General features: G+C 36.5%; 1 protein-coding gene across 1 annotated transcript in view; it reads right to left on the bottom strand.

Moving 5' to 3' along the window:
• NAALADL2 (N-acetylated alpha-linked acidic dipeptidase like 2) overlaps positions 1-12,121 on the bottom strand; it is a 414,540-nt gene that overhangs the window by 74,811 nt on the left and 327,608 nt on the right. Inside the window, exons 9-10 of the mRNA XM_059479300.1 lie at positions 8,240-8,445; positions 6,629-6,748 (exon numbers count right to left, since the gene is read on the bottom strand). Coding sequence (XP_059335283.1) covers positions 6,629-6,748; positions 8,240-8,445 — 326 coding nt within the window. The remainder of the gene's footprint in view (positions 1-6,628; positions 6,749-8,239; positions 8,446-12,121) is intronic.

The following is a 12,121-nucleotide window of genomic DNA, read 5'->3' as shown; positions in this document are numbered from 1 at the left end:
TCCCAAAAGTCTCCCTTCTAGCTCTGTTTAGTCTTTTTTTTTTTTGCACTAGACAAACCATCATCACCAGAATCTGCTTGTGGTAAACAGATGAAGAATAAACCTACCAGGCAAATCCCAGAACAGTTCAAGTTTATGCTTGTGATTATTCAAAATATCACAGTTTTAAATGGATTTGGAATGATTTTCCTCACACCTGGCTTCAAAGAATTCATCAAAGAATTCTAATTTCTTGCCAATAAATATGCCTAAGTTAAAATTTTAATTTTTTTTTTCCTTTTGATGACTGACATAAACCAGGTGAGGTGTTTGGGGATTTTTTTTTTTTCCTTCCTAAATTTGAGGATTTCTTATATAAGTATGCCTAAACAAGAGACACAGAAGTTCAATTAACAGCCTTAAAGCAATCAAGCTTTTGTTTTCACATGTAAGAACTGTTACTACAACAACACTGAAGTTAAAGGGGGGACAAATTTATGCAACAAAAATATGCCAATCACCATAATTTTGAGTTGATTTTTAAACCTGAACCCTAGAACACATGTAAGAGTCCTCCAAGCATGACAAGGGTCCATGCTGAAAGAGAACTTCCAACCTCAAAATCTCAGCATGAGCAGGAATTAATTCCACTCTTCACTGCACCCACTGGAGCTCAGGTCAAAATTTTCGCCTCAGTTACAGGTCCACCATTCTACAGAGGAACATCTACTCTTCCTGGGAAAAAACAGCTTAAAAAACCCCCAAACCAAAACAAAAAAAACCTCAAAGAAACAACAAAAAACCCCCATCTAAACCAAACCCCCCACACCTTCCCAGGTTTCTACAAACCTTCAGTTCTTCCCATTCCTCTGAATTCTGTAAGCTGCTCAGTGAAATATGAAATACTCTATGAATACTCTATGAAACAGCTCACAATTTTACAACATAAAAGAGAGGCACATCATGTAAAAACAAACCCCTCCATGCTTGTCCACAGAACAGTCAATGGGAGCTCCAAGGCACACTGAGGGGGAGCAGAATGTGCCAAAGAGCACCTGGAACCTTCTCCCTGCCAGGAGTGAGGCTCAGCACGCTCAGAAAAGCCACACTGATACTTCTGGCAAGGCTAAATATACATGGCATTACTGAAAATAGGTCACCTTTTTATTTATAACAAACAAATGGTCTGCTTTTCACTACCCAGGTGCTTATTTTTCCAGTAAGGATCTGCAGATTAAAGGGTAAATTGTACTGCACAAGATTTTGATTCTTTTTCTGTGACATGCACAACTAAAGCCCATGGCTGCAGCTGTTTTGGATCAAAAAACATTAAACAGACTGTTTATACATTACACATTTCAGTTTATATTAATTTCCTATCAATTCTGATTTAAAGGTGCTTTCTTTCTGGTTATTTGGCCATACACCTAATTTTTGCATGTGCATTTCTTTCCCATGGGCTGTTTGTGTAGTACAGCTTATACCTATAGTCAATTTAATTTCATTCAGCAACACAGTTAATAGCGATGAAACATCAAGAGAAACTTTCAATCATTTCTGTTTATGTAGAAACTTTATAATATCCAGAGCTCTCAATCTATCTTCTTTTGTAAGAACTAAAATTTACTTTTAAACTCTCTACATGACAGGATTTTCTATCACCAAGAAAACACCTTTCTATTATCATGAAAAAGTCAGTTCTGAAGGGAAATAATCAAGATGAAATTAAACAAAAGAATATTTAGACAGAAGTGAAGTTAATTTTTCTAATACTGTAGTCTGGCTAAAGTGTCTGGAAAGGAAAAACAGTCCCCTTACATGGTACAGCTCATTATATGAGACTCAATATTAACTCAATTAGACAATAGAAAACTTGAACCAAACCCCATTTTTGCAGCAGAAAAGGAATTACTTACCTACTCCAGTACCACACCTGAATGTAATAAAATATTCAGATTTATTCAGTTTCATCCACAAGGGCTATTGAAATAGACATTTACATTTCAAACCAAGAAAACCTTTCTAAAAATAGACATCATTTACACCTCTGTTAGAGATCTATGTAAATACAAGGAAGGACATGGAAGCAGAAAGCTTGAGTCAACAGGAACAAAGGAATTGTTCTCCAGTAAGAACACAGCTGGAAAACTGGTTCATTATTACATTATGATTTGCTAACAAACTCTTTTCTCCACATTTAACAGTAACAGTATTTTCATAACCTCAAAATGTATGAGTAGGTTAAATTACTCACTGTCTGAATTGGCATTAATGTAATAAAATTATTCAATTTTGAAGAGTGAAAAAATATGTAAGAGAGGAGAAAGCAGCATTTTATGAAAATGAAAAAGTGGTCAGAAGATGCAAAAAAACCTCCTGCAAATCAAATCCCTCATTAAATGAAACTTTTCACACTGGAGAAGCAGCATCTTAATTAATTTAATAGAACTGGCAATGTATTATTGCCAATTATATTAACAGCATTATTCTAACACAGTTAGGAATTCCTGAGATAGAAGTTTGCAGCATAAACTTCTGATTCTCAAAGAGATTTTCCTTTGCTCTCAACACAAATATAAAAAGTAACACCAGCAATCAAATCAAACACGAAAAGTGATAATAGGTAAAGACTGAAAGCTCATGGGGAAGTAATAGTCTTCTGTTATAAGGTGTAGAACAAGCAATTCAAATAATAATATTTTTTCTTATTTACAACTACTGATATATGACACTAGGAGATTCACTATTAATGCTGACAGTATTTAAAAAATGAGAAGCACACAGAAGCTGGAAGAAAAGAATTGATGCTGACATTAATGTAAGATTTTATTTTTTTTAAATCAAGAAATAATGACAGTAACATCTATGCAGAAGTTTATCTTTGGCTCTACTTCATAAAGAAAAAAGAACTTTCTGTCAATAACACCACCTTTAAATGCAGAGATGTTTTATGCCTTTTACTCCATTAGTGGACACAAATACAGATATATAGCATGGAACAATACTTTGCACAGTCATTTTTAATGATAACTCGTTCATCAATAGCTTTAAATCACTCCTTTCCTTGGGGGACAGGAGCAGTAAGTTCTGTTGGGCTCAGCAGTAACAGCAGACCTGGAGTCTGATGGTCACACAATCGGATAAAAGACAACAGCAATGAATTTATGGTTCATAATAACTTTTTTTTTTTCTTTGTGACATGTCCATAATAGAAAAAAAATCATTAATGGCCTTATTTACAGAGAATGAATCCCAGCTTGAACAAACCCAATTTACCAATGACACTCTGCCAACAAATGCTGATTCACCCACTGAGCAAGCGAATTAACCATCATTTTCTGTGCAAAATAACAGTAGACAAAAATATAACTTGGCAGTACTTCCCTCTTGTTAATGTGGACACTAATTAGTTATATAAAAAATATTTGAATTAAATATGTCAAGGTCTCAGAACTGTTTGAGTTCCTCTTTGCCTAATTAATCCAAATATTTAAATTTGCTTCTTCATGTAATTTGGTGTTTCAACCAGAATCCCACAGACAGGCATATAAAATTATTATTTGCAGACTGCTTATGTAGGTCCTTTTTGAAACCTGCAACTAATATGAAGATATAATCCCTTTATACAAAACATTCTTTAAGAAACATTGTCTCTGTTAATTAGCCAAGCGCTTACTCTATTCTCTGATTGCCAGACCTCACACAGCAGACAAGTTATTAAGTTTCCTGATTCTCCTTTTCATTCTTGATGTTAGAAAATCCTTACAAATAATATTTCAGGTAAAACTTCTTTTCTTATTTTCCCAGAAATTAAGGGGGAAAAGATATTGTGGAAGCTGCAGTGATTAGCAATTGTCCAATATTTTATTTTATTTAAAAAAACAAGACAGAAAGCAAACACTGCTGTGTATATTGGCCCATCTTAGTTTGCTATTTTCCCACAGTTCTCTTTAAATTATGTTTCTTGCAGCATCCACAGAGTGCTCTGCATTTAGTGTGATTATTACTTGAGTTCTCTTTCACAGGACAAACCACAGTTTTTCATTGTTATCCCTAGGATCCCAGCATTTATACTCTGTAGGCTTTTCTAACATAAATTAATTTTCCCTGGGAATACATTCTCCCTCTCTTTCACACACAACTTTAGCACTACAGTGAGCACTGAACAAAACCCAAAAAATGGTGAGATTTCAGTCTCCTTTACTTGCAAACAATGTTACAACACTGTTTAGCAGTAAAAGGAAAAATAATGCCTGACAGCTTCTTTTGTTGTGGGCTAAAAATGGAATTAAATTATGAGTTCTACCACTGAATCCATAGGCACAGTTCAGGATCATCCATGTCTTCACAAATTATGGAAAACTTCTATCCAACTAAAAAACAGGCTAATCTATCTTTTAATTTTAAAATGGACTGATATCATTAATTCTAAATTTATCTTTCACCTTCTTTCCTGTTCTAACCTGTATTCAGAGCTCACAAAAATTAAAATGATCCTCTTCTCTCATTAGAATTTTTAAGCTCTGCAACTTGCACCTGGTAGCAAGGATCTCATGTGAACAGACTCACAATTTCTTCAAGCTTAAATGAGCTCCAGAAAGTCACATCTCAGCCCATTTGCAGTGTCATAACTTACAGGTAATCTGTAATTACATTGTCTTCCTGGCAAGTGCTGGAAGTAATATCAATATTCTTCATAAGCAGATCAGTCTTCCAGAGAAAATCTCCTGGACACATGGCAAACTGTGAGTACCCATGGGAGCACACAAGGATCTGTGCTGGGCTGCTCCATCACTGTCAGTAATTTGATATGAATTTAGAAATCTAGCCAGCATTTGGAAGCCATAATTCCTCTAAATCTTTTTAATGTCACAAACTATATGACAGTTATTTTAATTACAAATACTAATATCCTACAGAAAGGAAAGCCATACAGATAAAATGCTCACATGCATTTTATCCTTTGCTTTTTAAAGGGGGCTTTAGGATAAACATGCAGAAGGGATGCACTCTCAAAATTAAAGAATCAGAAGTGAGATGGAAGGTGTTTACTGGGACTTAAAAAAAAAAAAAAAGACAAAAAGACATTCTAGTCACGTTTTATTAATTAACAGGTGCAAGGCAAAGTTGCTAAGAGGGGCTCCTTCCATACTGCTGAACAGAACACAACTGCTATTACAAGAATTACAAAATATTATTTAAAACCACAGAAATAAAGCAGAAGTTTGTTTCCTTTTCAAAACAGAGGGATGAATGTAATGCTCATAATAATACGGCTTTTATTAGGATAAAAAAAATTGAGTCTTAATAAAGTGATAAATAGGTAATAAAGAGACTGCTGCAAAGCTCCAGGCAATTTAGTTTTCAGATCACTGCCACAGATTGTGTTGTAGAGACAAAGAAAGAAAATGAGAAAAAAACAAATAGCTCAAGGATAATAATAAACTTACTCCCTTAAATGGCAAATACTTGTTTTAATGGAATAGAATTGCCAACACCACTAGGTTCGCAAAAGGCTAGCAACTTTTCAGGATGGTATTTCTTGCAAATACAATAGCTAAAAGTGGTAGCAAAATTTGAATTGACATATCCATAACACCTGCAGACTCACATATATAAATAATTTTCCACAAATGGAAGCTTTTTTTCCTCTGAAATTATGTTGCCTCACATCATTATTTTTCATCATACTTACAGAGAATAAATCATAAATAATAAATTCTTTCCATGAGGAAATTACCACTTAAACACTGAACAGGAGAAGTGGTTAAGACACTGCTAAGAAGCAATTCACTGATATCATTTTACTAACTTAGTTGAACAATTGCCAAGTCAGATCAGTCTTAAACTGCATTCAATCCAAGATGCAGCTTTGAGGAGTGTTTTTTACCAAATGCTTCAGAGGCAAGTCAAATAAACATCAGAATAACTATTCATTTGGCAAACGTACAGAAAAAACAAATCTAAAAATATAATTTATGGAAGTGAGATTTAACTCCATTTTATGCATACAACTTCACACTGATTTTGTAATTTAGAAGGTGCCTTACACTATTTTCCATTCATGTAAAATATTGATAAATTCAGAAAGCTCAGGAGCAGCAGTGGGGTCATGAGTTGAAGGCCCCTGTGCCCTTACAGACGTGGAATATTCTGACTCCAGATGAGCTGAGCAGGCATGGCTGAGCACTGCACCTGACATACTCACTTCAGACAGGATTGATTATGGTAGGAGCAACACTCTCCCTGTGTGTCATGTTACATCTGCTAAATATACAGGTCTAAATGCAAACTGAGAAACAGCCTGGAAAGACCTGATTAGGATGAGAAAAATGTGCTCTGTGCTGAAGAATAACAAATATGTTGCTTTAAAGCTGCCAAAAGGTAAAAAAGCTGTAGGGCATGCAAGTATGGTCAGACTTTGTCTAACAAACAGGTGAAACAAATTATTCTTTCTACCTCTCAATCTATTATTTTTTAAAATTAAATTTACCCTGTTTACTTTAAAAAAAAAACCCAAACCAGTTCATGTGCATTTGTGAGGCTAAAATTCTTAAACGAAATAACCACCGATTGCTGTGTAATGTCAACTGATCTTAACCATGGAACCTCATAAACTACAAGTGAAACCAGATATTTTATTTCTAACCTCTGCTGCCAGCTGCTGAAGAGAAGGGGATGCCACGGGCCGTAAGGTTGAGTTGCCTGTGACTGGATTATGGAGGCTGATGTAGGCCACAACATTTCTTTGAAGAACGCTCCTGAGATCCTACAACACAAGCAGAAAAATGGTTACGACCCTGTATCATTATAATTAAGGCTGTTTTTGTTCTTTTGGCTGCTTCTAGGGGAAAACTGCACCCTACATTTCCATCCTCTGTGATTCCCCAAGTATTAGTTAACTACTGCTTCTCACAATATGCTCTTGGAAACTTCAAAGGATATCTCAGTGCTATTTCTCTATATAGCAAAAGCTATAATTCCATTTCACACATCATCTAAAGAAAATGCAAACAGGTCTGGGAGGAATTAAAAATTACTACACTTGTAAGGCCAAAAATGAAAACATTACACACTGTGAAACAACACGACGGCCTTTTAAACTTATGCCTTACAGAAGACAAACTTCAAAAGCAATCATTATCAACAGTTAAATGGACTCAAACATTCAGAGACCAAACTCAGATTTGAATTGCATAACTTTCCCAGTGTTTTCATTTTATTATTTTTTAGACTATAAAAATAGCATGTACAAACTGTTTCAATTATTATCTCTTTTTTAAAAGGATCCCCTTTGCCTTCTCAGTAATGAGTTCCTCTTTGCATGAAGTGGCTCTTTATATTGAACAGAAGGGGTGTAACGCAATTACATCTGATGCAAAGCTGACTTGAAGTGGAACTAAACAAATTTTGCTTCCAGCCTGGATCTTTTCAATTTGATTTTTTCACCCCCTCTTGTTTCTGAAGAATAATCATGTTGGAAGTATGAAATTTCAATGAGGGTTGGCTGCTTCTAATGCACGGTAAAAAGCAATTAACTCTTTATTTTATCTACTGTTTTAATTCATTGAACCATTAGAGCTGGAAAAGCAGTTATGAAATTCTCTGCCTAGAGGAGTAGCAACTCCTTTAATTTATGACCTGAAGTCTACTTTAGCCATGTGTGATCATCAATACTTTTTGAGGTATTTTCCTTCAACCAGCTGATTCCCATTCTGTTCAAAGTAAGAGCCCAAGGAATTGTCTGGGGTTGTGCCCAACTCCTCAGCACAGACCTGTGAGAAGTGAATCAGCACTAGCCATGGAGACACTGCTAGGTTTGTTTAATTCATGTAAACCATAGCATGGTTCTCTTCTTTCTCTCTTGATTCACTTCTCTCCACACTAAGCCTATCGATGCAAAATTATTAAATATTAAACCCTCAAGAAGGTGAAAAAGCTTTCTAAGCTCTTTCTGTGCCTGTGCTGTTTTTTGAGGTTTTCCGCCCTCTGTCTAACCCTGTCAATGCCCTTTTACAAAGCTGTGCTGCACCAGGGAGGGAAAGCAGCTCCCAAGGGTGCTGCATGTGCCTCCTCCACAGCCATGGCAGCATCCTGGCCCCTCATTACCCCAGGAATGCCTCACAAGGTGTTTTCCCTGGACTGGCTGTGCAGTACACGCGTGAACACAGACAGAGGGCAGCTGGCGAGCCACAATTTCCACGTGGTGATTCCATATTTTCAGCAGAAGGAACCCTCCCTGCAGTGAGAGCAGCTTTACCTCAGCCCACTCGTAGGAGCCCACGTTGCCCAGGGCAGTTCCTCCCCACGAGCAGAAGAGCAGGGTCCTGTCAGGCCTCCAGCCCCTCCTCACCTCTGCCATCAGGGCCTGGAGCAGGGCTGTGGTCACAGCAGTGCTGCTGGCCCAGCCTTGCCCACCATAGCCCTGCAAACTGCTGTGGTGGCTGCCAATGATGACGTATCTGTCTGAAATTAGGAATAAAAAAAAAAAAACAAAAAAACAAAGTTTTTTTTTTTCCGGATACTCAGATTAAAAGAATTCCAAAGAACCCTAAAAATTAACTGCATTAGTAGCGTGTAATGCCATTTATACAACACAAAGCTTTCAACAAAAACGTATGTTGACATGCAAGACAATCATACAATTATACACAAAACTGTGGGTGGTACTTAAAAATGAAATAGTAGATAAATACATATATACAGTTTCCTAAAATAATCCCCATACCTCTGCCTTTCTTGTTCGCTTATTGCTCTCCTTATAGATCTGATATAAACCATTTTTTATAGACAATCATGCTCACAGTAGAGTGTTATGAAAAAACCACAAAATAATTAGCAGGAAATGATCCTCAAAACACATCAGCATCCAAAAAAAACCCAAACCAACAGACAGACCAACCAAAAACCAAAAGGTGTGGCAGTACAGCAGGAAACAAAGAAAATACACAAAGTATTAGTACTCCCTCACCTGGAAGACTGTGTTCAGTGCTCACCACCCTATCTCAAAAAAGACATGGCAGAAACAGCAGTGGAGCAGCTGGCAAACAGATTAGAGATAATCAGGACTTAGCCTTATGTGGAAGGAGACATTAAAATACCTGGACTGCAGGTTTGGAGAGGAGACATGACAGAGGGATAGAGATAATGAATGATACAGATATGGTAAGTCACACCAGCAGCTGTGTTAATGCTGGAATAAAGCATTTTATAGAATGAAAAGCAAGAAGTTTCAGCCTGAAATAAAAAATATGCCTACGGTTACTCACTGAAAAAAAAAAACAAAAACCAAAAACCAAACACACTTTTTTTTCCAGAGAAATAAAATTCAATCTTCATCTCTCAAGGCATTATATGTAACCCTAATACCACTCACAAGGGAGAAAAACCCCCTTATTTTACCCCATAACCACTGATGTGTTATAACACTTTAAATAACATGACTGACTGGTGTGACTGAGGCCTGTCAAGAAGTCCAAGCAGATTATTCTGAATGAGCTATTAAACTATTAGACCCTCTGGGTGAGATGAATTCACAACCCTCTTTGAAGGATTGTTTACTGGTTTTGCTCTGATATTTTGTAAAGTCTCCATCTGGCCCAGATCTAGACTTTTAAAGGGTTTTTTTTCCTATTTCAGGATATTAATAGAAAACATAAGAACAGTTATCAGCAGTGAGGAACAGTGATGCCAGACCCACAGCAACCCCTGAGTGTCATTTGGGTTCCAAAAAGTGGAAAAGTTTTCTTTTTCTTTCTTTAACCAAGGGAACTCATTCACCTGCTGTCAGTTGATCACAATGCAGCAACAGATTGCTGCATATTGCCCACATCTTGTATTTGCTTATAAAATTAAAATATCTACTCAGTATGTTTTGCAGTGACTGCTGCCTGGGAAGAATATTAATAGAACACTTTGATTAAAAAAGCATTCTCTATCAAACTGGATTTCACCAGCATTGTTCAACAAAATATTTGAACATGTTGTTTAATAAGGAATCAAAAATGCTTTACAAAGGGATGATTTTTTATGTACCTGTAACACAATATTTTCAATCAACTTTGGGGGTGTGTAGGTATGGAAATGAGAATTCCTTTCTAAAAACAGATATGCAAAGTGTCAACCTAGATTTACATAATAATTTAATGTAACAAAATGAAATCTAAATCATATAATTTTGCATCTTGTGTGTTGCACCAGGATATGCTTAATTATAGGTTGCACTGACAATGAAAAAAACATAGGATTTTCAACTCATTAAATGACAGGAATTAGGAACCAAAATGAATGGCCTTACACGCCTCTAGGTCATTAATGGAAGTGCCACTAACACAGGGGGATCAGGCAGGATCAGTGCTTGCCTGTATAATAATTTCCCTTTAGCCTGTGAACAGCCCATGTGAGAGGAGAGACACCTTATTAAAATAATACAGGATATTTTGACTGAGAAGGAAGCATCAACTTGCTGCTGGAGATGGCAGCTGAATGAGCAGGGGCAAAACATCACAGCTGGTGCCTCCTTTGAAATTCTTCATCTTTGCACATCTCTCCCTCAAACAGAGGCAGAACCCTAAAGCAAATGACTGCAGGAAAAGCAGAGGAGAAAGGATGGTCATGCTTGCAGAGACAGCTGCTGTCCTTTCTCAGAATCACATGGCAAAAATGAAAAAAAGAGAAAGGACTGGAGATAGAGGAAAAAATACCCATCAGATACCCTTGAAGGTGATAAACAGGACAGAGCTCAGGTTAGGGATGGGCTGGACAACAGGGATTTAGCATTAAAAAGAGTGTCTTTATCCTGGCTTTTCTTGTTACACATCCCATCTTCAACCATGTCCAATAGAGCTATAAAATCAGTGTTACATTTTTTGGGTTTTAAAATGCTACCAGCTATCACATTTCATCTACTCCTAATGATTTTAACATCTTAGTTACACTTCAGATCCTCGTTCTTACTCCTCTGATCAAATGCCAGCTAACATTACAGAGATGTGCTTGTCTCTATGTGTGTGTTTGGTGGTCTTTAAGCAAAAAGTAATAAATTCTACCCTTGGTGATGCTCTGCAGTCTTTCATTAAGCACTAAAGATAAATTTTGCCTTCTTTCTACACTTCTGTGAACATAAAGGTGAATATTTCATGTGTATGAAATGAGTAAAAACCCCATCAAAATGACAGAGAATCAATGCCATGAAAATATCAAGATTCAAAGCAGTTGAGGAGGGATGACTGTAGTGTCAACCAGGAAGAGTAGAGAGAGAAAAAAAGGTTTAACATTGATTGTGTACAAAATATTGCAGAGCATTAGACATTTAACTTGTGCCTTCACTAGAAGACAGTTGTTATGGCTCTTGTTGAGCCGGACATCCAAACTGCTGCCATCTGGGCACTGCTATTGATTTCACTTTTTAAAATCTCCTTGGATTCCTGAAGTTCAGCACATACTGGCAAACCTCCAAAAAGTAGTTTTGATTAAAAATGTAATAATGAGATGAAAGGTTCAGGTACAGAGGAGATAGAAGACCTGTTAAGCAGAAACTGAAGCACACTTTTTATTCTTTTTCTTGCCTCTGTTTCACAATTCAGAAGACAGAATGTCTAAACATGGCAGTTTCTGCCTTTCCAACTCCATGACAGCTATTTGCAAAACATTAATAATAGCAGACTGGTAACTTCAAATTCATGAAGGAAATTAAATCCTTCATAGAAATTAAATTCACTGTGCTAATTGTTTCCTCTGTTGCTTTAAACAAGCCAAAAGTCTGGTGAGAAGTATACAGTTCTGCATGCACAAAACTGATTTGTTATTTCACCAACAGGAATAAAATTTTCTCCACCTCCTCCATTCCATGACTTAAAATATGAAATGACTGGCCTATCCCCTAAGGGACTGTAAATAAATTTCCATCCTTTCTTCACAATCTAATATAAGAGCATTAAGGCAAACATGATGCTGTTTGTGCATCATCCACACGCTAGGAATTGTTTGCACTATTTAAATAACCAGCAACAGCATTCATTCATGTTGCAGAAAACCTTCATCCTTTAGGTAAATTCACTAACAAACAAAATAATCTCCAAATGATCTTATGATATCTTGATGATAACATTATTTCTGTACAGCATCAAAGGACAAAGGGAGT

Source organism: Ammospiza nelsoni, chromosome 10 (assembly GCF_027579445.1).
Source record: "Ammospiza nelsoni isolate bAmmNel1 chromosome 10, bAmmNel1.pri, whole genome shotgun sequence".
Lineage (NCBI taxonomy): Eukaryota > Metazoa > Chordata > Aves > Passeriformes > Passerellidae > Ammospiza > Ammospiza nelsoni.
The sequence above is the reverse complement of the archived record's forward strand: the minus strand, read 5'-3'. Positions and strand labels throughout refer to the sequence as shown.